At 38.8% G+C, this 26,726-nt stretch overlaps 1 protein-coding gene across 1 annotated transcript in view; it reads right to left on the reverse strand.

The window, feature by feature from the left end:
• SH3D19 (SH3 domain containing 19) overlaps nucleotides 1-26,726 on the reverse strand; it is an 85,170-nt gene that overhangs the window by 19,313 nt on the left and 39,131 nt on the right. The window contains 6 exon segments of the mRNA XM_042050015.1: nucleotides 2,558-2,665; nucleotides 14,000-14,992; nucleotides 15,613-15,814; nucleotides 16,049-16,196; nucleotides 17,422-17,464; nucleotides 24,431-24,471. Of these exon segments, the coding sequence (XP_041905949.1) occupies nucleotides 2,558-2,665; nucleotides 14,000-14,992; nucleotides 15,613-15,814; nucleotides 16,049-16,196; nucleotides 17,422-17,464; nucleotides 24,431-24,471 (1,535 nt within the window).

The following is a 26,726-nucleotide window of genomic DNA, read 5'->3' on the forward strand; positions in this document are numbered from 1 at the left end:
CTTCCATCTGAACTTGGAATTACATAAAAATATGTGTAGACAGCCTGGACATTTATAGACTGATAACAAAAAGAAGAGGAGAGATGCTATCCAAAACAGAACTTTCAGTTGCTCATTTAATGAAAACTACTCTCAACAAAGAAACAGCAGGAGAAGTGTTGTTTATTTTAAACATAGGAAGGAGAAGTGTTGTTTATTTTAAAGACCTTTGTTGCGTTACTATTATGTAAAACACTGCTGTGATGTTTAAAAATGGATCAGTACACTGGATCAGTTCAATTCTTAGGAGAAGGTCACAGTTTTGCTTGCAGTGACCAGGCATGGGGGAAAAAAGTTAGGAAGTTCATCACTTTTCTAAGCATCTGTGATGGATGAAAAGTAAAAACAATACCTGGCAGTAATTCCAAAAGAAATCTTCTCTTATCACATCTTATAAAAAGTATGAGACATTTATTTACCACTTTAAATCTTGCTACACAGATGGCCTAATTTCCTCTCCCTTAGTCTTTTTAAGGTCAAAATTAAAGGAACTAGAGGAACAAGAACAACAAAAAAATCCCCAAAAACTAGAAGGCAGGTGTTATTTTCAGTGATTTCTAAGTGTACTAACTGAAGTGGAAGTTTAATGCTTCCTTTCTGTTGCATCTCAACAAAAGTGCTAATCCCAATTGAAAACTTCACTGGAGTTTAAATTCTTAAGCATCCAGTTCTGTCCCCTTTTTGGTAGTGCTGGCTGGGCTGTTTTTGGGGCTTTTTTTGTGTGTTTTTGGGTTTTTAAATTTGTGTTACTTTTTTTTGTTTGTTCATTGTGGTTTTTCTTTTCAGCTTTTGCTGGTTCCTGACAGAATTTATCTCCCTCCATAAACAAGATGGTGAAAGACCCCTGGTCTTTCTGAGATTATGTGGCCCCTTTACAATGTAAATCCTACTATATCCATTTACACCTTGGCCCAGTTGTACTTCTCTTTTAACTTTTAACAGGTTACATTTCTGCAGCAGCTCCTATTTGACAAAAGGCTACTCGGCTTTCTTGGAATCTGCTTCTGTTCCTCACTATCCCATTAATCTTCCAACCACTGATTCCCATAAGGCAGGCAGTCCTTCAGAACCTCCTGCTGCTGGTAGCTACGTACAGGACCGGCAGTCCTTTGTGGAAAGTTCAATTACCACTAGAGAGCAGCAAGGGACCAGTTAGCTGCAAGTTCAAAAGGGAATCCATCTCAGGAAAAAAAAAAAGGAAAAGAAAAAAATGTCAGGTAGTTGGTTGGTTTTTTTGTTTCATTTTATTTTTAACTGTAATTAAAATTTCCTTTAAAGAGAAGAACTATATCATGGTTTCTTTACAGTAGTTCATAAACATATTCTTCCAACTGAAAAAACCTTTTATTTATAATCAGGTATTAACAGAAAGACCTTTTCTCACAGCTTTATCTTCAGTCTTCTCTGCATTTTTAATCATTTCCACTGCATTTGTGACATATGCAGGGGAAAAGAAAATGCAGTATTTTAACACTGGGTTGGTGACAGGGGAGATTGGAAATAATGAGTGAAACTCCTAGGAGAAATGCCACCTGGACATATAGTTACTACAAGTTGACTGTATACCCACTAAGTGTGGCAAAACACGATTTTGAAACATGAGTTTTAAGAGCTATCTTGTGACATTTTTCTCTAAGCTTTGAGGATCAAAGATAAGGCCAAACAGAATTCTGTAAGTATGCACTCCAGCATACAAAGACCAACACAAAGACCTTGTGGCTTTCTGATAAATTTCCACTCTGAAGACACAGTCAGTGTCATTTGTAAAGCTGTAAAGGATTAGAGGTGGAAGGCTGTAGGAATACAGTAACTCTCAGAAAACTGTAGTCAAGACCTTGACATAAAATTGAACACATCAGGTTTTTGCATCCCAGTTCTCACATGCCTTTTTTTATTCCCTCAAACTGCTACCTAAACATTCTTGCTTAAATGGCCACAGATTCCTAAACTAAAAAGGATCAAGGGAACTTGATTTAAACTGTGAAAACTATGCTAAACATCTCAACCAAGCTGTGTTTGAAGGAAAGTTTAATGCACCAATGTTGTTCCTTTGACAGGGAAGCTTGGGAGCAGCACTAAAATTACCTCAGCTGAGGTCAGCACCGAAGTCAATTTGGCAAAAGGTACAGCTCCAGGATACAGTTTAGCAGAAAAAACAAGCTTGCTTCTGCTGCAAGGGTCTCTCTCCTCCAAGTCTTCCTTTCCAGCCTTTAGATCTGCCTCATACATAGTTTCACCTCCGCTATGCATCAGCTCCATCAGGTTTGAGAGACATCAAACTCAAGGGAGGGAGCCCAGTGAGGCAGCTGGGCAACAGGCAGAGGGGAAATATGATGCTCATCTACCTCTCCCTCCCACCACAGCCCTTAGGGTGGCTCCTCTGTCTTGTCAAACTGTACTACGGGACTCCTTTGGCAGCTAATATTAGCTAGCAAACAGCATATCAATTATTAAATATTAGGTGCCAATTGAAATGGTTTTCTAACACATTCTTCAGACGTTTAGGAGAAGAGCTTACATTTCCCGGGTTTAGCTGGGATTCGGATCACAGTGGGTTTCCGAGCTAAAGCTGGTTGAGCCGTCTGTTCCTTGGCAGGTTCATTTTTGGTAAGGAACTGAAACGGATCTAAAAGGAGGAAAAAACCCAACATCTTTAATACTTATTTGTTGAACACAAATCTTACCAAGTATTGCTTTCATTTTTAAGGATATTTATGTTTCACACCCAATACAGTAATAAAAAAAAAAGAGGGATCAGGCTGATGCAACTAGTATACCCAACTCTTTGTAAATAACAGGTCTTCTTTGTACACCTGCATTCATACGTGCCTTAACATAAACATGCTCCAGATACCTTCTGGGATTATAAGAGCCACTGAACAAGAGGAACTGCATTGACACTTGATAATAGGGACCTGAAATCAGAATGGCTTTAGGAAAATGTTTACAAAGCAGTTGATCTAATGCACTGACATAGCTGTGAACACATTCACTGAAAAGTTTAAATCAATACAATCTTGCCAAAGCTAAACAACCATCACTGCAGCAGATAAAACACCTACTGAAACATACATTTAAATACTACTGATTACAAAATATCTTTGCTGTAGAACAACTAATTCTCTTGAAGATTCTGCCTCATTTTGTTATAAACATGGTGACATGGAGGGAACTGGTTCAGACCAAGGTCTGGAAGTTGTTCCTGAGCTCTGTCCCTGCCTGTATCACTCATTCTTCTACCAGCCTGCCCCATCATTCCACTGCTAAGACAGGAGCAATGTTTTCTGTGCTTCATTACCTTAAACACTGGTCTCTTATTAACAGGCATGGGAACATCGGTGCATGTAGAAGGCAGCTGTAAAAATACTTGTACGTAAATAAAAACCAAATTAACGTGTTCTTTCTCAAGTACACCTCCACGTCAAAGAGCAATACTTCTCTCTTGTTAACAACTGCTACTTCTTTCTCTGACATTATCAAATTCTGCAGTAGAATGGCAATGCTTAACAGTATCATAAAAGTGTACAGTAGAAACTGGAGAAGGACTCTGGATGATAAATTCTCCATGACACATATTCATAGCCACAACAACCGAGTCTGATCTCCTCTGCTGGCCTTTTCAGATACGTAGCTCAATGAGATGTTATTTATGGAGTGCCACAGTCTAAAGAGGAAGTATGCAGGGCATCTCTTTGAATTCTTCATGACTATTATAAAAGCATACCCTTTCCCCAAACTACTACCACACTTCCTGACAAAGTTAGAAAAATCTGTATTTGATAAAGTTTTATCTTCAACACTTAGAAAAAACAGTTATGTCATATGAAGTCATGATTTCTTATGGACAATTTTGAACAATCCAATCCAATCCAAGCAAGACACTACAAATCTGTGCCTGGCAATTCACATAAAATTTAAGAAAATCCAGAAATGCAGTATTTATTTATGAACAACCTCATGCCCTCCTGCATGCACATGACTCAGTGGCCACAGCTCCCCCTTGCCGGTGCTTCTACCATCAGCCCCTTCTGGCAGTGCCCCCAGCTCCTGCTGCCAGCGTGCAGCTGTCACAGCAACAGGGACAACATGCCACAGGGCCCATGCATGTTCACCCTGCTCAGATGTCCACCTCCCACTAGTCCCTTGCTTAAGGCTTTCTCCATGGGCAGATCCATCCCATACGGATGTGTGCTGTGTGGATTTGTGCCATGGCCTCTCTTAAAGCCAACCTGCCTACAGGCTCCCCAGAAACCCACCTGGGTACCTTCAGATCACATTTTAATCAGGAATCAAGCAAATCAATTCCTTCTGTCAGGCTGCTCATACAACAGCTGCGAGCATACACTTCAGGTACAAAGGATCCTGGCAGGTCAACAATTTATGTACAGATAAAGGTATACAGGCTACAGTTAAAAATAAACTCTGTTAGCATCTAGACAAAAGATGGCTCCATCACATTGTGCCCAAAGATTTCCAGTGCATCCGGAAATTAGGTACAGGCAACCCACAATGCTTTAGAATGTAAGGGTGAAACTTAATATTTTGTTCAAGTTATGGATTAGTACTAGAGGCTAGAGGGTTTAGGTCTCTTCAATGAAAGCTGCATCACAGCAAGAGTTTTTGTAGAGGACTTCAAAACACAGACCACAAGTGGGGTGGAGGCATTCTGGAAGTACAGACATCACAAGAAACCAAAATCCCACCACTGGAGCAAGCCTGCAATATTCTTTTACTCTTTTATACCTCCATCTGCTAGCCACAATGCTAACACTTGAACTGCATTAAAAAAACTTGAGGATTTATCAAATCTTAATTTTTGCACTGGTGTTCAGAGTGACTTTAAGTGGAGCTGAAAAAAAAACCCCTCAAACTGGGCTTAGTTCTCTCTTTTAGTCATCTGGCAACTCTACATCAGTTTTGAGGAGTGACCCTGGTGAGGCAGCAAGGCCTCAAAGCTGCATTGGCCTGTTGGGAAGCGGGAGACACAGGACGAGCAGAGGAAAGGTGAGCAGGGCTAAGTCATGGGCTCCTTGACACAGCATGACCATAAGGAACACTCTGGCACACAGAGCACCTCTCAGGGTAAGGTTCTGAAGAGGTGAAGGAAGTTCTGCATAAAAAACAAGGAAACAATTTTCCAAAGCCTCCATCTTATGAAAATACAGACATTGTGAGACCAAGTGGAAATGCTCTGAACACTTAAAACAATCACAGTTCTGTACTCTCGTAAATTTAAAGGAGATTTAAAATTGTAAAAAATTGCTGTTTGTCAGCTGTTAATCACTGCTATGCATAGAAACAGTTTTCTTGACCATTCAGCAGCTGGCAGAGGTCTCTACATCAATACATCTGACAATTTTTAAGTCTGAGAAAAGCAATTTCTAAGGCCGAGAAAACCATTTGATGAATGTTAGTTTTCCACTCATTATCTTATGTTCAATTATACTGTTGTCACCTCATAATTAGTTTAAAACTCATTACCTTGTTTGTGTTATTCCATTCCCCAGTGCTGGGCTTGCAGCAGAAATTGGCTGAGAAAACGACTGTGCTGCTTTGTGCAATGGGACTGACAACATATCAAATTTTTATGTTGTTTAACAACAACTGGGCATCGTTTGAGGATAATTCATGGAGGTGTGAAAACAGAATTGTTAATATACTCATTTAAAGCTTCTCAGCTCAAGGAAATTAATCTGCAAGTAATTTTTCATAACACATATCAGACTTCTACTGATTTTTTTTATTGAAGTTTTACAGCGATGCTTAAAGTCTGTGTCTTCCTTAGTCTCATTTTTCTAGAGTTTCTGTTTCAAAGGTTTATGTGATAACATATATTAGTGTGCTTGTTTGCAGGAAAGACAAATGAAAGCCATATATTCAAATAAACCATACATAATCTCCTTTCTTGTAACAGTTTTGGAGAAACAACCTTTCAGCCCCCCCATTCTCATACACCACCCTTGCTTAAAAATGAGGAGGTTACAGAAGAAGCAGTAGGTTTTGCCCATGCAAGAAGGACAAATGGGTATCTTCCTGAAATATTTATTGGTAGTCTTTAAGTGGTAAGAGATACCTCAGCAGCAGTAACGGGAGTCTCCAAACAAATAGTAAGTGGAAAGCTAAAAGCCCAGATTAGTACCATCTGTTGTGAAGATGCTCAGTCCTGCAAGAAGTACTCAGTACACAGGAGAACAATGGAGTACAAAGGTGTGGATGCTGATATTACGACACTTGTCACTACAGAAGTATGCAACTGTGTCTACTTTCCAAGTTTAATTTAAAAGCCTAAATCAGCTGTTAAAGGCAACACTGACATATTCTCTTCACACAGAACAGTATTGTTACCAGAGTCTTCCAGGAACTGAGAACAGGAACAGGCCTCATCAACAAACGGTTTTATTAAAACCTAGCCCTGTGAAAGCACTCTGGTGTTTATGGAAGCATAATCAACGCATACTTGGGGGAACATTCTCAACAACAGGCCCCTCCTAGTAATATAGCCAGAGATTCAATGGAAACCTGACAGGTAACACTCCAAAGAATGAGGTTCATGATCAAGAAACACTGTGAAATGCCACAATCGAAAGTCTGATGTTCATTCAGACATTTTAAATCTCAACCTATTTACAACTATAAAGAGATGTATTAGACAGGTATCGTATCTAAATTCCAGCATCAGTGATTTTACCAATCTGCTTTCCACCGTATTTTTCATCAAGAAAATTAACAGTTCACTGTATTCAGAAATGGATTTCTGACACAGAGAGAATAATATGGACTACACCACCTTTCACAAAATACGCAATTTACAGCTCCCTCTGCATGGAACGTTGCCATGATCTCATCTTAACTGTAACCTTTAACAGACTGGAAAATAAAAAAATAAAAATAATTTAAAAAAAGAGAGAATGAGACGCAGGTTCTTTCATCATCTGATCTGTGCATAACCTGAAAGTAAGTTCAGGTGACACTCAGGCTTCTCACTATTCTCTTAATGCTAGGAGACTAGACCAGCTCATTCAAATAAAAGGAATGCAGTATTATTTGCGAGGAGACTTAGTACTGCTTCAGACTTAAAACTGGAGGAGAGGCAAGCAAATCTGCTTTGCAGAAAGAGCCTAGCCATCAGCGCCACCAAAGTGCACAAAGAATTAATATATAGAGTTTTTTATTCTCTGGAAAGTATAGAAAAAAATTTGCCAAGACATGCCACAGAAGACTTGACTTAAATGTACTTGCTGAAAACTACAGGAATACAACTTGCACATATAGAGAGATATAGATGGACCTTTTCCGAGCTTTCAGCACTTCTCTCTCAAAGTGTGGGAATGCCCACACTTTGTACCTGTGTGTATCTAAAAGCATAACCATTTGGTTCATAGTTCATCTGTACTAGTAAGGGTGATGGAAATTACACTGCTGTTGGCACACAGCAGCATGAGCTATTATGGGAGAGTTTGGAGGCTACTCCTCTACCACCCATCTAGTTTGTTAGCTGAAGTAAGACTGGGATAGTCCAAATTGCAAGAGCCTTCAGGAGATCTCTAATCAAACCTCCTGCCCAGACCAGGTCAGCTGTGAGGGCATGTTGCTAGAAATTGGTTGCGTAACCTGGTCTGACTTCAAAAATTGGATGCCGGAGGGTATTTGGACACAGAATGGGTGACAAAGAAAATATACCCCCAAATTACCCTGAAGATTAAGAAACATGGCTTTGTCCATTCTTGCCAGGTGAATGAATGATTTTTTATTGCCAAGAGATTCAAGTGCCCCAAAACAAGCAAGCTGGAAATTTCCAAAGCAGGTAATGGAAAGCAGTTGGATATACAAAATCTTTTTTTTTTAAATTGAAAATATGAAGGACAAGGTAATTTATAATGTTGTTTAAAATACCATCTACTCACTTTCAAGAATCTCACATGCTTTCAGCAAAGGAAAAAAAAAGGTTTTTCTATAAAGATTTTCTTTTAAATAAGCATTTTGTTGTTATTTGACAAACTTTCTGAACAAAGGATATCTGCATTTTAAGTATTGCAAGATAAACAGATTTAATCATCAGAGACGACAGATCTTATTAAGAACATTATTACTTGTGTGTTACTTCACAGCATCTACAGACCTGGAATTCAAAACCAAACTAATTTGCATTTGACAGCCTAAAGGGCTACTCATCTATTATGTAGCTATGATTTAAAAACCTTATTTGTTTCCTGAGCCTAGGTATAAGACCCTCTCCTGGGCCAACTTTCAAGGTCCTTGAAGGCTCCAATTTATACCCACTAAGCAAGCATCTGTAGTGACTGAAGAGTTGGATGGATGGATGCTTGTTATCACTTTTGCTGGAGACTGCCGACCTTGCAGCAGAAACAACAGGACACAGCACAGCCCCCAACCTCCAAAACTCCACAAGAGCATGTCTTCAGGTAAAACTGTTTTTACAGGGGTTTATGCCAATGAGGAGATTAAAATGGATGAGACAGCTCATTCTTTTCTGGGGGTGATAATTTGTCAGTAAGTAAAAGAGGAGACTGGTGTCTTGAAAATAACCACAATAAGAGTCATCAGAAACACAGCTGAACCTTAAGAAAAGCTGCATGATTTTGAAGATATGTCTGGACTAATCTACCAGTTAGAAGTATTTCTGTCTTTTCTCCTTTCCTTCCCTTTTTTCTTTTCTTTTTTTCTTCTCCTTTTCCTTTTCTTTTCTTTTCTGAGGAAGCAATTAAAATCAAGCAGCTGGGCAATATGCCCACTGCAGACAAATCTGCAGTTACTCAAGCAGCAGTTTTTCTGAATTGTCTATAATGTCACACAAATGCCACCATTCACGCCATAAGAAGCAACAATACCCATAAATGGATAGCAGCACTGGTTTGGTTGGGTTTTTTCCCAGCGGACAGACAGAAATGAACCTTTATACTATGATAAAGTAGTTTGACAGACAGACAGATAGATAAGACAATTAAGAAGTGCAGTAGTCGTACTACTGTTCGACCTGAACGTAATGAAGATATTGAAATGTGAGCTGTCTCCTGCTGGTAAGGTAAGGTAATCTCTGAACTACTTTTCAAAGCATCTGGTTTAAATTGAGTTCTACTATGTCAGGCACAGAGCAGCGAATTATATGCTGTTTCAGAGAGAAGGAAGAAGAGAGAAGGAAGAAGAGAGAAGGAAGAAGAGAGAAGGAAGAAGAGCTCCCCACATGCGAAAAGGAATACAAACATTGTAGCAAGATCACCCCCAAGTTTTAATTTAAGTGTGTGCTGTGAATGCACCATTACCTGATTTTCTTTGTCCTAAACATACATTCTCACAACATTTAGCAAACAGGCACACAACATGCTTTGACATAGCAACTAATACAAGTCACAAGTAAAACCATGCGTGTTCTGAAGCTGTGATATTTACACAAACTTGCACTAGGATTTAATTTCCAAGCCATTGTAAAAATGGGTAATAGAGAATTGAGCCCACCTGATAGATTACCAAAACTTTTAACCTTCAGGAACTGCACAAATCCCTGTTATCATAAAAGAAATGCAGAAGTATCCCAGATGATCCAAAATATCACAACTATCATCAAAGCATTAGAACCTCAAGGTGCAGAGTCCCAAAGAGATGCCTTCATGTTCTAAATGACTGACTTAAATAGAAGTAATTTCATTAGTATACAAACAGCTTTGAACATTAGCCTTTGAGTCCAAAATTATGGCACTTAAAACTGGCATCAGTTTTGGCTGATGACATAGCAGTTCTACAGATTTGTCATTCCTGACTTCTCCTTCCTGGCACTTCCCTTGGGCTAGCATCATGAGTTGGCTGCAAGATTCTGTCACAGTTCACCTCTGAATTTTGCAGCTGTTGAGCTTCCAAAGCTCTCATAGACTTCAACTCTCTGACTGGATGTTGAAAGCTTTAAAAGAAATCTCAGTATCCAGAGTCTCTATTTGCACGAGAACAATTCCCCTCTTCATACAGGTTGGACAAGGATAAAATCATTGATGTTTGGATAAGGGCAAATTCACTCAGGTAATGGCTGTGCTGTTGGAGATGCTGTCAAACACTGACAAAACTCATGGGATTGCTTGAGGTAAACTTGAAAGAGAATCATTCAGATAGTTTTGGTAGTTAAACTACCAGTTAAACACTGACATTTAAACTGGTGAAACGAAACTGGTTTGTTGCCATCACTGTTGACCTCAGCATATATACAGTATTCAAGTATCTTTCACTGTGGAGGTCGTAGCCTTCTGTTAGAGGAAGCTGATGTCCTTCATCAGTCAATCAAATTGCTGTGGAGACTCTGAACTTCGTTTTGCCTGTTTCACCTTTTCATTCATATGCTCACTTCAACTTCTGCCTTCTGTGCCCTCCTCATCATCCACTGAAAACTTTCCCTTCTTCCTTTCACAGCAGGAGTCAGCAGCAGCAGGGATTGATCCCCAGTTCTGTTTACATTGGCCTAACACACTGGTGCCGTATCAGACAAAAGGAAGCTCTGGCAATGCTGCAATATGCGATGTAACACTGCTCTCTGACAAACAAGGTGTTGGTGCGTGGTTTCCAATGCCACTGCATAAAGCCTTCTCCCTTTCCTAGGGTTGCCATAACAACAAGCAGAGCACTGTCATTTTGCTAAGTAATGACAATGACAAATATTTAAGAAATGCAAAGCTCTGTGGAACTGGGAGCAAGATTAGAGCTTCTCTTCCTGCCTTCACAAAACATTTTACCATGGATTCATCTTGTAAATCCTAAGCTGTTCCTACGGGAACATGAGAAATAGCTAGTGTTAGTGCTCTGTGTTGCCTCATTTTCAGAGAGCCAGTGTTGTTCTTGTGGATGCTCCGTCAAGACATTGCACAGTATTAGTTATCCAGGGTACAGAATATGATCTTGAGCTTAAAAATGCCAGCAAAAATCCGGAATTAATCCTAATTTTACAGTGTAATAAAGTGGTGATACTGCTATACCTTTTTCTCTTTAGTAGGCAAGAAGTGATGGCAGCAAAGATGACATTTTATTGAACGAATAAAATGACAGACAAGTGACTTAAGAAGTCAGGAAGCTGCTATCTGAATAATTCCTCTGTTAACCATGAGAATGGAAAGCATTTTCTTCTTAATTAAATGAAGAATAACACCTAGGGCACCAACCAGAAAGAGTAAGAATGACATTCTTCTCACTTCAGCATGGAAATTGTTTTTCTCAGGTGATTTTAATTTGTGATCATTCAACCTCTGATTTAATGGAAGAATTAATGTTATTTAATTTTTCCAGGTTGGGGGCAAGTCTGTTTTTTAGTGTACATAGCCAAAATATGATTCTCCTTTTTATGCTTTTTCAAAATGTAAATACTCTCTTTTCTTGCCTGCTACTTAGAACAGGTACATTTTCCTTCTCTTTGTTACATCAATTAATCAAAATAAAATGGCTGAAACTACAAAAGTTTTACTCTATATGACTTTTCTTCTAAAACCATCCACATGTACAGTGTCTGTTCCATGACTCCAGTCTCCAGACACAATGATCATGCCTCTGTTCCCACCTAGACACCATCGGCCATACATTTCCTTGACATAAGTACAAAACACCTCTCCAGTCACCCTGTACTCCTGCCTCCTTTCAGTCTTGGTAATATTTTTGCAGTGTTCCTGGAATCTGTCAGCCCAAGAAAAAATGGACTTGTATCCATGTAGAGATAACCACCTCTCCTGCAGGATCTTTTGTTGCCTTATTTTCACCGCTTTTATAAGCTTCCCTGAGAACTGCATGTCTATACGTACCAATCTTAACAATTTAAAACTTTAAGAGAACTTTCTACGTCTGCCTTGGGGCTTTTATGACAATACAGAGGAGAAACAATAACAAATTGGAACCTCATCTAACAATGTAATTCATGAACTGTGAAGAAATTGCATTTGTTGACAATCATTAATATTGATTTACTGTGACAACTACACAGCATCTACACTTCTCTTTTCTGAAAGTTAAGATGATAAATGATGTGTGGAGGGTTAACCCTGGCTGGATGTCAGGTGCCCCCCAAAGCTACTCTATCACTCCACTCCTCCAATGAAGAAGAAGAGAAAATGTAACAAAATGCTCTTGGTCGTGGAGATAAGAGAAGGGAGAGATCACTCACCAGCTGTTGTCATGGCAAAACAGACTTGACTTGGGGAAACATTATTTGACTTTATTACCAATCAAATCAGAGAAGGGTAATGAGAAATAAATCCAAATCTTTAAAACATTTACTCCCACCCCTCCCTTCTTTCCAGTCTCAACTTCACTTGCCATTTTCTCACCTCCTCACTGAAGCAGCACAAAGGGATGAAAATGGGGGTTGTGGTCAGTTCATCACATGTTGTCTCTGCTGCTCCTTCCTCATCCGGGGACGACTGATGCCTTAAGGTTTGACTCTTACATTTTTCAAATCCTGTACTGCCTAGTGTGTAGCTCTGAAGTTTCGTGTGGCCTGTTAGCTGCTGCTCTCTCATGCTGGTTAGACATAACAAACCTGTCTAGGTTTGCACTTCAAGGACACCAGGCCCCAAAATGTGTAAACTAAAGCCTAGAAGGGGGGGTGCAAACTTGAGGTGTACACCCTGGGCAGTCAAAAGGCTACACCCAAGATGGACTCTGGGTCACAGGTTCTTCACACTTTTATAAGTTTGGTCCATTTGCATACCAGGGTCAATTCTCCAATTATTACATCAGTTAATGATGTAATTACCCCAAGTTTGTCCCTCCTCTTCAGAGGCTTTTAGTTTACACATTTTGGGGCCTGGGACAATTGAGGTGTCCTTGAAGAGCAAACCTAGAGAGACTTTGTTATGTCTAAGCAGCATGAGAGAACAGCAGCTAACAGGCCACACGAAACTTCAGAGTTACACACTAGGCAGTACAGGATTTGAAAAATAAAAAAGTTAAAACCTAAGGCATCAGGACTTCCCACACTCTTCCCCTATTTCAGCATGGGACCCCTCCCACCTGTCAGATATGGGGGAAGCTTCTGCCAGCTTCTCAGAAAAGCCACCCCTGTAGGCCCCCCAGTACCAAAACCATGCAAACCCAGCAGATGAGGTTAAAAAAAAAAATTAAAAGTAATAAAAATTAAAAATTAATGCTAGTTCCTTAAACAAGCATTTTGTTTGACACACCCTCTGCTTTAAAACAGAACACTCCCTGGATTCCAATGGGGCTAAACCAGGACATACTTGAATATTAAGAGGCCAAAACCAATTGCTATAAAATGTAATGACAGCCCAATACCCACCTGTGTCTTAGACTACTTAAAACAGTACTAAAAAAACCTGACACTAAGTGCCTAATAGTATCAAGCAAGGTTTATGAAAGGAATGTAGCTTTAGTAATTGATCTATCCACACGAAATAATTATTTTCATTTATTAAAAAAACTCTGAAGCTGAAGTTGTGTTACAAGCACGCAGTCACGTGACAAGACGAGACAGAAAGATGGGACAAAGAAAATAAGTAGGCATTGGTGAGATGAACAGACTACCCCAGTATGTTTGATCAGGAGTGCTCCTACATGCCACAAACACTGCTCCTTCTTCAGACGACTAGGTTTCCACTACAGAACTTAAGGCACTCTATAAATAAATTAGTCACATTATATGGTGAGACACAAGCTGTCCTGAGTTCCCCAGAGAGAACTGCAACACATTCTGGAGGTGACATCTAGCATATAACATCAAGTCTTTTATCATTATTTTAGTAATCATGTAATATATCCAGCAGACAAGGTCTGAGATTTATATAGCCTTGAAACCTCCTGAATCTCAAAATCCATGTAATTTCCCAGTGATCTTGACATAATAGAAAACCAAAAGTTTCTTACACACACATAAACCCTGACAAGACAGGTAGGCATAACTTACACAGGATACACCTGCAAAGAATAGCCATAGTGACAGTTTAAAAAATTTTCTTCTTACCTGTTGCTGCTTCAGAACTGATGCTATCTTTAACTACACAAGCTGGACTTAGGGGCAAAACATCATCATCAAAACTGATCAGATCTCCTTCCACATCTAGTTTATTTTGCAAAGCAGGTGCTGACGAGTTGGTTGCAGGTGACAATTCTCCCAGAGACTTTAAAACTTTTTCTTGGGCAGATACAGAAGGCCGTGGAGGAGCAACAACCGGTTTTAGTGAGGCCAAAGAAAGGGCAGGATTTTCTGGGTAACATGACTTTTTAGGAACAAGAGGCCTTGGAGCAGGAACAGGAAATCTCTTTTGTCCATCACTGTTTTCTGCAACTGATCCGCTCCTTGCATCAAGAAAATCACTACTGCTACTTTTAACAAGGCCTGGTTTTGGCTTCTTTGGCAGTTCAGGTTTGGTTACAACATTGCTCCCAACTAATTCAGGCTGAGGCTGCAATTCCTTGGAAGGTGTTGATTTGCTTTCAGTCCATGCATCCCAGTCTTCTGAAATTCTGCCTACCCCTGGCTTCGGAGCAACTATTGGCTTCTTTGTAGTAACAGATCTTGGGACGAATGAACGAGGGGCAATTTCTGGCTTTTTTGATAATCCTGAGGTATCATTAGTTCCTTGGGGTTCAAAAACTTTGATCATTGAAACAATACTATTTTGGCTCCTTTCTGTACTCATGCTGTCCATCACCAAGTGATTGTCTAGTAAGCTGTCATCTAGAAGAGGTGACTGCTGAATTGAAAGTTGCTGCTGTTTTGCAGTAGACTGGTTCACTTCTCCACTGTCTATCTTACTTTCAGTACTTTTGACCACAGGTCTGAGATTGCTTCTTGATCTTGGCTTTGGCACGGGACATATCACAGCATTGGGATTTTCTTGGCACCTCTGACCTTCAGGATTTTCAAAGACTATTAAAGGATTCTCATTTTCTGCAGGAGACTTACTCAGAAGAGATGAAGGAGGCCTAGGAGGTTTAAGAGGACTCTGCCCTGCTAACAGAAAAGAAAAGGTTTTACTTATCTATTCCAGAACATTTAATTTGCGTTATTTTTTGACAGCCATCAGGATGGTAAACATGACGGCTTTCACTGAGAACTCTCCTGGTGGCTGTAAAAATACACTTCTGTTCCTAAAAAGAACATCTAAAAAGATGAATGGAAAAATATACAAACTTTAGGAATAAGCTGAAGATTGCTGAAATGCATGGTATCTACAAGCTGAGTTCAAAGCTTTCTGTTAACTTGCAGCATTGAGGGGCATGCAAACAGAATCCATACCAAAGAAGAGTACAGTAGCATCCCCAGCTCGGTTTGTACACTTTTCAGTCTGAATGTATGATATGCTGCTATTTTGATAAGATATCTGAACTCCTCTGGCCCCAAAGTTCTGATTATCATTATGGCTGAATTGAACAAAACTTTCAAGATTTACTTACAGTCTGAATGCAATGATAGCTTTTCAGAAGAAAGGATTTTCACAGAAATTTACAGTAGTAATAATTCACAGAAATTTAACTGTTATTCATATTAAATGCTGCACAGACCAACAATAAAGTACATCTTCAGGAGACAGAGTAAGGTTTTCATCAAGGAGAAATCCAAAACAGCCTCACCTCGACAGCCTGCAGCTTCCCAGTGTGTAGGCACACTAGTTTTTACATTACTTCCTGGCAAAGCGTTGATTAGTTCCTCTGGAAAGTCAGTTTGTGTTGCAGAAGTAGTGGTATGTCTAGGAGCAGCAGCATTATTGTTATTTGTTGTATTGACTTGCACTTGATTGATTTCTTTTATCACCTGCTCGTACGATGGCGGAAGCTACAAAATAAGAGAGATAAATATTCAGGTACATCCAGATACGATACTTTAAAAAAAAAAAAAGTGGCATATAAATTAAGAAATACTAAACTAACATATACTGAGGAAGAGAACACCGTCATAGCCTTCTATTCAATGTGATGAAAGTCTGAGCAAGCCAAAACTGTTCCTTTCTAACCTAATGAGCTTTTTACCTTTGTAAATCAAACATGCCTCATGTAAATTCATGCTCACCTCAGCTGGAAGATGCTCATTTCTCCTCCACTGAGCATGAGATGAAGCAGAAGGGAATCCTAATCCTTGAGGAGTAACAGGACTTGCACCTGGAAACCAGGAGGATGGCCGGAGGGGTTCCGCAGCAACTATTGTAATTTCAGGACGCCTGGAAATGAAGGCAAAGGGGAATAATTACCTAAAACATTTAAAAATAGTTCTTTTAAGTATAACAGTTCAAGATTTTCCCAGAATGGGAAATCAAAATAGATCAGGTCTTTTTGATTTAACCAAAGGTGTCTTTCCATGATTTCAAAGGAACTTACCTGACCTTTCTAACACTTAGGCTTCCATTCAAAGCACCTAATTAAATGCCTCAGCCAAAAAGTAGGTTTATTGTCTTCAGTGAAATAATTTACATGTTTAAAGTAGCTAAACACAAGTGTAACTCCATTAGATGGCAGAAGTCTTAGTCTTCACAGGATAAACAGTACTAATAATGTGTTTGCCCTTGCCCTGCTACAATCTGAAAGCAGTAGGGTAATTAAAACTGCTTCTTGGCTGGATACCTAAAAATCTGTGTATCCTCAGACCTCATGAGAAACCTTCCAGGGTGCTAAAGTGGGGCAGAACAAGCCTCACAAAGTCTTTGGGACAGGGCCTATTTGCTTCCATCATCCAGTACTACAGGGACTTCCGTGACAGTGAAGGACCCACAGGTAGCACTCCTGGTTTATTACTGTGCCAGCTATTTCAGAGTATCAGCTGCAGGGCTGGCCCATGCTCCCAGGCCATGGTCCCTGGAGCACCACAGATCCATCCAGAATCTCACACAACACTTTGAAAAGGGACTTTTGTGAGTAGATAAAGCATTTGCTTACAGAATCTTCTGTCTGCTGACAGAAATAGAGCTGCAGAAGCATAATTTCTAAAACGATTTTAAAAACAATTTAAAAAAAGAGGGGTACAGTTCCTTCACATCTAAAATAATGGCAGACTCAGTTCACCAGCCATCCAGGTTGGTGACCTCCTTTCTCAATACCCTTTGAGAAACTGAAAGGAGGCTTGAAAGTGTGCTTATTTTCATTGTGAAGTGATCCCATGCATAGATGTCAGGAAAATAAAACAGTTCTGCAGAGGTTTGATGGTTGGTTGCATTCCCTTTTTGAGGACACATACAAAAGTTGATGAGAGAATTCCTCAAACTCTTAACCTATTGCACTTTAAAAATCAAAGTATTGCTATTTTTTTCCAAGTCTGCTTTAAACATACGAAGGATATAGAGAAGGAAAAAAAAAGAAATTAGAGGAGAAAGACATAAAAAGTAATACTGTGAAACAATCCAATAAGTTTTACAGTAACATCTAATTGCAATATAAATAGCAGCATCATACCTTCTATCCCTCTGTTGATCACTATGGCCAGAGGTCCGAGAAGCTATTTGAAGAAAAGAAACGGAAGTTTTGAAGAGGTTAAAATATACTGTCACACCAATATGAGGATAATAGCAGAGCCCTTACCAATCCACTATAAATGAAATGGAGAACATAGAGTATCTGATCCTAAATCCCAGATTTTAAGACTGGCCAAGTTTAAAAAAAATTATTTGTATTAAATATGACAAGTTTTAAAAATATTCAGAGTGCAGTTTCATAATAATTTTAAGTCTCTCTGTGTCCAAGTTACCACCAAGAGAGATGGTCCTGTCCCCTGTCTTCTTTGTTCCCACACCTTCCTATATTCTGCATTGTGGGGACCCTAGAGTTGAAACTTCTTCTCCTTTCATTAAAACAATACAGGAATTAAACAAAAAGAAGCGTTAAACATTATCTGGCTTTTCCTTTTGATGAATGATTTCTGAGATGTGCTCTTTAATCTTATTTAATGTCTCTTTCTGTTTGTTTTATAGAAGGGAAAGGTACTAAGGCACAGACCTAAAAAGATATATCACCCTCCTTCATGGAAAAAGAAAATATTAAACGTTCCCAGCTAGATATTTGCTAAAGTTTAAATCTTTTGTGGATTAAGAGTCAGAAACATTTCTTTTCTTTTTTTTTCAAACCATGTGTTTCAAGGTACATAAAATAAGCAAATCCTGACCTCTTCACTTTTCTGATTTTGTCATATTTACATTCAAATAATTTTTTTCAATGGCCACATTGTATTTCCATTTGGATTTCTTTAGAGAGAAAAACAAATTATCCAAGGGAAAAAATTTTTTGCATAGCAAGTGCAATTTAAGGAAGTGGTAGCATCTAATTGTGCAACATCACAGCATCATTAGCCGAAATCAGCAAAGCATACTTGATTGAAGAGTCACAGAGTGTTGTGTCAGACATACCTCTTCGACAGGGCATTTTGGATGTGCACTATTCATGAGTGCTAGAGGAAAAAAAGAAGGGGTTACAGAAGACAAAGAGGAGGTGAAGGAGAACAAACCAAGGCTTCAGAGTGCCAGAAGCCATGATCAAATGGGTTAGTCATGCAAGGATAGTGCATGTGCCAGTGTTGTAAGGAGAAAACTGTAATGTCTATTCACAATATAGTGTCTTAAAATATTAAAAGTACACTTTATTTCTAGTCACATGCTGATTTTAACAGCGGCTGTTCAGAAGTTTTCCTTGCAATAAATTAACCATGAAGAATATAACTGAACATGGAAGTGTCCACTGTATGGCTCAACAAGGAACTACCATGGGAATGAGGAGAGGGAAATCAAATCTCTTTGAATGCTTTTTCTAGTTTAAAATTTGGGTTCATTTGGGTCTGCCTTTTCTCCCTTCCAAAAATAATGAGTTACATTGAGAACTTGATATAGGTGCAAAGAAGTTGGGATCCCATAATTTATACCCTCACCTACCACAGAGGTATGGGCGGGCAGGTTGATCCCAGTAACAGGCACACCTCAAAGCTTTGGGCATGATTTCACATCTAAATCAGTTCCGTAAAAATTGTTTGACTAAGTAAATAAACACCTTGCCTTCACTTTCTTCTCCAGAGATCACAACACAGCACTGATTTAACACACGCGCTAGAGGAGAAAAACCCCAAACTGAGTCAAACAAAATCAAAACCAAGATTACTTTTGCAAAGACGATGGAAGAAGGTGTTCTCTTGGTAAACGTATTCAACACAACTGCTTGGGTTATAGCCAAATACCAATGATAAAGGCAGGAGAAACAAAAGCTAATTAATGAGGCACGTAAAACTGAATCGATAAACCTGTTGCCTTACTTCACTATTTCTTCATTTTTAGATAAATTCTACAAGCGATTTCCTCCTGTGAGACTCTAAATGTGCTTCTATTTATCAAAGTTATTAAAACAAACAGGAAAAACCTAAAAAAAGCCTGAAAGACCTTTTTCCTTTCTTAACATAGGCAAAAAAACTCCAGCGAGGTATCTATGTAATCCATCAAGCTCCAAAGTTTTAAGTAAACCAATAAGCTCTCTTGAAAACAATACATTTAAAGTATTTATACAAAACTAACTTTACCAGTCGATATATATATAAACATGTCTCTTTAAAAGGACTAATGTCCAAGCCATTTCAGAATGAAATGAGTACATTTCAGAATGTACTCATTTTTCGGGGGAAAAAAAAAATCTCTCAGGCATTTATGGAATCAAGTTACTTCCATGTGTATAAACATTTAATATAAACATTTATTTTTTAATGACACTGACAAAGGTCTTCCCTTCTTCTGTCAACATCTCCTCTATTTTTGCTGTCACATTTTTTTACAACCACACTTTTAGAACATATTTTGTTTTGGAAGCTCTTAAGAGCACAGTAGAAACAGAGGTGAAAGCTACTGCATCTTCTGCTCTCAGGTATTCCACAAATGCTAGGGAAAAGAGAATATAAACTTTCTAAATAATCCTTGTCCCCAGACTTGCACAGCTTTTATTCCTTCACCATTTCAAATAAATGAGTTTAAATTAAAAAGTGCATGAAAAAAGACATGATTTGTTAAAATATAGTACACACCTGACTTAAAAAAAACACAAGAAAAAAATCTGCAGCCATTTTTCTGGCCTTGTGGTCTTTTGATCCTTTAAGTCCATTCTTCATTCCCTTTGTAGACTGCCTTGAAAAAGCATACTATTAATTTTTCCCTCAGATTTCAAATTATGACAGTTTTAAGATTTAAAAAACCCCTCTTCCATCATGGGAGTAAATGGAAATGTATTTCAGTGCTAGTTTATACACTAACAGCTGAAAACAGTTGGTTTCTCAACTTCAACAAGAAATGCTCAGGGTGAGAATCACTAACATTTCCAGAAGCTTATGCTTAGGGGTATTTAAGTAAAACAAGCAAAGTAGCTTCAGAAGGGGTAGGAGAGGAAACTCAGTGCACAAAACCCTCACTTTTTAATCTTATAACTTTATTGGTCTTCTGAGGGGCGGGGGGGGGGGAATCAAATCAACTCCTACAATTGTCGCTATTTATTTCTGTTAGTGTCAATGAGGCATCTAAATGTGTTTAACCTAGTATAGCATAAAGGATTAATGGTGATACTGTAAATAGAGGGCAGCTCAGTGACTTATAGATTCCTCTTTTGTACAGATTTCTCAGAAGAACTATTTAGTGGGCTTTTTCCAATTATTTTTAAATGTGCACAGGCCCAGGGTACTCTATTTGTGCTGCATACTTATGTTTAAATTTTTTTCTGCTACTGTTCCTTCTCTGGGTCCTACTTTTCAAGTGTACTTAATACGTTATTTGTATTTGAAATACATACAGTTTATGGTGCAGGGGACATTTTAAGCTATGGGATCAAAATGCCTGTGTAAGTACAACCACTATTATATCACAAACCCATAAACTTTGATGCTACAGACAAGCTGGCGGCAACAGAAGTCTGACATGCAGATTTGAGCCTTTGGAAGAGAGCTGGGATAGAAATTACAGTCTTTCAGGCAACCTTTTAAGGCAATACAAAGACAACTGAAGATAATTCAAGGATCTGCTCAGAGATAAATAAGGTTCTGTTGTGAGCACTGAGAGCCTCCACAATGTACAAACTGCGTAACTATTTCCACGCTTCCATTAGCAAATCTCTAAGAAATACTGAACAGTTTTGTTGTTGCAGAGTGTTTAAAAAGCAAGTTTAATTTTGCATTAAAGATTGGAAAGATAGCCTCTAATAGGCCAAGCCTTTCTACAACAAGGACGTGTGCTAATATTTAAAAACACACCTTCTTTCAATGCTTTCTAAAACCAGGCTAGACACTCTACAAAACCTATGAAATATGGAGACTATTAAGACTGAGAAGTTATTTGTTTCACTATATAGATGCCTAGGAATAAAGCCTCAAGGGTGGGCAAACACTCCCTCCCTTACCTACAAAGTGATGCAGTTCGAAGAACTGACAGAACGGTCCCATGAAAGAGGCCACGATTGCGGTCTTTGCAATATCAAAGGTGCTACATGACTGAGGTCCTTCTTCAGGGAACACTAAAATAATCAGATAATCCTCAAACCAACATCAGAAAAAAGAGCCTTGATTTCACCCAACATCTGATTAGACTATTTCTGTAGATGTGGAGGTTCAAACTAACTCGGAATTTTTCATGTATCTCTGAAGTAAGAGAGTTTTCTCCCAAACTGTTTCTTGGCACAAGGGGGAGGTCTTGCTCCTTTTCTGGTTCTGTTACCAGGCACTTCAGGGAAATACCAGGTTGTCTGACATTACAGCTGGGCTGATTTAACGCTTGAATGTAGCTAAAGAGATGGTGATGCCCAATTCCCCTTCCAAACATGGATTTTTGATCCCCTTGAATGAACGTTAGCACTCATGTGACCCCACAGCGAGTTCACAGTGATAAAAAAATAACCACTGTCTGTACAGTTTTTGTCTCAGTTTACCTCCCTGAACCTGCTCACCTTGGGCTCAGACCACCAGCAGCACAGGGGAAGGAACATGCCACCCCCAACAGCAGTCTCTTTCCTGCCTCTGTTTCCTGGCTCCAGTGCTTCTTCGTACAACTTCAGGGAGAGAACTGATAAAAAAATAACCTCGGGCAGTAACAGGGATTCCTCTTCCCACCCCCAGGGTAGTCCTTTACACCCTTTTCACAGCTGATCTGTTAGGCACCACAGAGGCTGCCACTGCTGCTGAATAAGATCTTCATAACTACACCCTTAGAGTAAGCCTGTAGTTTTAACCAAATTTGACAATCATGATTTATGAAGGCACTTCACTCCTTCCTACACCTTTCCTTGGGCTGTATGTTCCTGCCTCTGCACCATTCCCTGCATTATGCCAGCCCAAATGTTTGTGCAGATGGGGAAGAGAATGAGGTCATGGAATTGATCTGGTTGGGAAAAAGTGGGAGCCAAAAGAACCTAGGAAGTCCCCAAGCAAAACAAACAAAATTAAAAACAAACAAAACCCACAGCCAAAAATGGCTGCAAAACTGCCAAATGGAAAGCCACAGCCTCAGAGTGTATACAAGCTGTTACACATCCTTCCTTCAGCCATGTATTTGCTTAGGACAGAAGGAGAACAGAGCAAGCCCATGCATTCTTCCAACATTTTAGGGTAAGAGACTTGCTTCTGTAGCCCTGCTCCCTAACAATACCCTGGTCTGGAAGAGTGGAGAAGCGAGCGAAAACATTGTTCCCTTTTGTCTCACTGGTGCAGCATCTGGCTTGCCTCTTTCTACTTTCTTTGGCATTCTTCTGCATGTTGCTGTGCTGGCATCAATGGAAATAGTTTCCCTGATTTCAGTGGGAGCTGGCTAAGAGTGATGTGTCCAGGCCTGAGACCATCATTAAAGATCCTGGGGTAACTTTTTAAGAGTTGAGATCAAAAGATTACTCCTGAGCAGATCTCATGTTCACATGCTTGCTTCCTTCAAGTTACATTGGGCTCACTTTTCTGAACCCTATGGAGCAGTCAAACAACTGAAAATGACACCATCTTTCTATCCGGAGCTGTGGTCAGGGTGACAAAGGAAAATAAACCCTCTTTGGCCACAAGACAGGGTGAAACTTATCAAAACAAAGTGATACATACCATCGTCCTCAGGTGGGTAAGTTGAAACCCTGTACATACTTACCATGTTTCATGAAAATTTGAGAATAAGAGCCCAGAGAATCTGGGATTAAGAAAGACAGGTTTCTAACTCTGTTAGGGAAATACACTTGTCCAGAGAATACCATACTTTTTCCAGGTTAATGGCAAGGGGAGTTAGGAATATTCAGCATCCATTTTAATATAGGTTGATCCTAACAGCACTGGGTACTGGCATACAAAGAACTACAGTTTCATATACAGTGCCTTGCTATGTACATGGTTATTATTTTGCTAGCTTATTATCTGAATAATTCACATGGTACTTATATTTCATCATAGTTATTCACATGTTAATATTAGTAAGTAAATAACATAAGCCATAGCTTCTTGACTAGATTTTTACGTGATTATGCCTCAAAACAAAGAATCACTTGCTACTACATTTTCAAAAAACAGATATCGAATGCTTAGTGATCTCTTAGATGATTTCTCAGTTTGGCAAGGTACTGGGGCTTAGATAGTGTAAATCAATTCTGACTCCACCACAAAAGGCCCTCTGTGATCTGGTGCTCTCTGTTTTCCAGTTTCCATCTGTGGCAGCAACAGCACAAATGAAGTGTTGCATTTTAACTACTGTATCGTGCAGACTTGCTCTGAATAAAGCTTTCATGACGCCCTTTCACTACCTCCAATCTAATCCACACTAATGAGTCCCTGACTAATAGGTCCAGGAAAAACAAATCAGTACTACACACACTAATTTATTTTTCCCCATAGCAGAATCCTGAGGGTTGTTTCATTAATATGAAATTAAAGTCATGGGCAGAAAGGAAATAAAACTGAAAAATGGAAGAAAGTGACAGCATAAAATACTTTGAAAGATGCATCTGAAGAAATTCTCTGCCTGGAAACATCATGAGCAGGGAAAGGGGAAAAGGGCTTGAAAGCTGAAATCAGGGAAGAAGAGTTTGGACTTTCATTCAAGATTAATAAACAATCTTTTATTTCCCAAAACAAGCCCAGTATATGAGTCTAATTCTGTTCCCAGTACAGTGAAAAACCAGTTGCTGCAGATTTCTACTAAAATAAAACAATCTTCTATTTTGTCAAATGAACTAAAAATTGGGCATGTCTAACCCAAGCTCTTCAGAGGTGGATCACATCTGTGCACAGATGCATTAATGCATAAGTAAGAAAGTGTTAGTAACTGGACAGAAGGAACAAAAAGCTGGTCTAAAAAGAGAGAAATTACAGCCCCTCCACTTACTGCTTACTTACAGCTACTTTGTTTTCACATACCAAGTTAAACAGTTACTAATAATAAAGATGTAGCAATATTACAATATTACAGTTCTCAAAAAGGAAAAGTAAACTTACATCTCTTGATTGCTGCTCTTATGGATGACAACGGTCCTTGGCTTATTGAAGAAAAAAGTATTAAAACGTGGTTAATGTCTCAAAGAGAAAACAATTAAGTAACATAATGCAAAAATTCCCCATATATTGTAAAGGGTTTGCCAAGCCCATTTTTTTCCCTTACGTTGTTATCATACAGAAATTTGTGCAAAACTCCTGGACTATACAACCATACCCAACCCCTTCTAATGAAAACCAGGTTACAGCTTGGCTTCAAGACTCTGCAAAGATAGAAAACCAATTATTAAATCCATTATTTCTCTCAATCCTGTCTTGAAGTTCACATTCTGTCTCATGTGGGTGTGCATATTCGCAGATTATAAGCATTTAAAGACTTAACATTCTCGTAAATAAATAAAACTTACACAATGAAGTAAAAACCTAAACCCTTTTGCTAAATATTGTTAACAATTACTTAACAACTTGTCTTCCCTTCCAGCTGAGATAACATTTTTCAGTAATAACTTGGTGGGTGGGGTTAGGAAGACAACATGACCAAATATTTGTTGATACACAGGACAGAAAAATGTTTCTTTTTGCCAACTCATCTGTTTTCTTAGTAAGACTAAGGTTTCTGATGCCTCTCGTCTGAATGCCTTATTTAACACATACAGCAGCCCCTACTATTTTTGCAGGTAAAAATCAAATCTAATTTGGGATTATCACTTTTAGAAATGCTGCAACTTGAAAAACATGGTATTAATAATCTTCCACTTTGTGCTAAGATACAGAGGAATTAAGACAACACAAACAAACAAAACAACCAATCAGTTCAGATAAGAAGGGGTTTTTCTCTTTTTTCTCCTTTAAACGCCAGAAATAAAGAATATCTATTGGTGAGAAGCCTCTGGAATGCTGAATAGACATTTTAAAGACTGAAATAAACTGTATCTGGTTCAAATTAATACGGTATCTTAACAACAAGACAAAGGTATACTAATCAAGCCTTTTCCAGAAACCTTCCAGCACCAGACTTCATCAGCAGTAGAACAGCAGGAATGTTAGTACAGCGAGTGCATTAGCATTTTAAGTCTGCCCTTGCTCTGCTGGTGTGCAGCACACCAACTCTGCCAGGGCTCAGTTTAGCTCCACGTGCACATGATGGCTGCAATTACTCCAGTGAGATGAAGAGTAGGGGGATTCGGAGGAGAGAAGAAAGAGAGAGTCAGAAAGGATGTGGATGAAAAACGTCCTCTCTCTACAATCATTCTGGAAACTAATTAAGACTAGAAATGAATGTTGCTCTGACAGAACTGTTATCTGAAACAGTCTGGCTAGTCTAGAATAAACAATGCCTATTTGTCTGGTTTCAGAAACAGTTCAAACGTGGCTTGGCCCCAATCCACACTGCTTGCAAAGCTGCTTTAGAAAACATTTCTATCAGTCATATTTCACTGTGCATTTTTAGCAGAAAAGGGTTCTAATTTTCCTTCAAAGTGTCCCATCATAATACAGCCTTATCTTTAAGAAACACTTTTAGTTGTGTGTTCCTCACAGATGTACTCCAGACTCTTTTCTTAGTTCCTTGTATCTCAAGTCTCTTTCTTTTGGATTTTCATTTTTGAAACTTTATTCTTTCGCTCTCATTTCTGTGAATAACTACAATCTTTAGGGTTTTAATCATATTTATTATCAGACAGGAAGGAGACCAAAGTCTAGGAACATGAATCTGAAATCTTCTGGAGCAGCCATAACTTCCTATACCAAGAATTCAGGATTTACTTAAGTTTTATAGGCAGAAATTAGGAAATCCGTGAAGTATGCATATTCAAGTATCAGTAAGAACAAAAATGAACAATTTCTTTCTTCCACTGGCAAAAGTCCTTTGACCCAATGCAATTTGCCTCAGAATGTGAGAAGCACTTCCATATAAAAGCAAGTATTTTTGGCTAGAAATCATAGGAGTCATCATGTAGACACAAGTTCAAACTTTCCATATGGCATGAGAACCAAAAGGATATATAAGAAACATTTTTAAAATCAAAATGCAAAGAACAAAAAGTAAAACCTCTCATGAAACCATCCGAGTGAAGTTGAAGTATGGATATATCAAGGGCAGCAAGGCAGCTCAAATATGCAACTATCTGTAATCTTGAATGCAGGATAACATGGTTCTATCTGAAAATTTATGAGCTTATAGGCAAAACAAACTGTTAGAAGACAGTTTTTCTTTTCCACTTTCCTTTAACAGGTCACTCATCAACAACCTTTTGGCAAGCACCACATTTCCTACCCCCAGGAGAGTTTGATTCACATC

The sequence above is a fragment of the Corvus kubaryi genome, unplaced genomic scaffold (genome assembly GCF_017639235.1).
Source record: "Corvus kubaryi isolate FWS band 111438036 unplaced genomic scaffold, C.kubaryi_AGA036_p1.0 71, whole genome shotgun sequence".
Classification (NCBI taxonomy): Eukaryota; Metazoa; Chordata; class Aves; order Passeriformes; family Corvidae; genus Corvus; species Corvus kubaryi.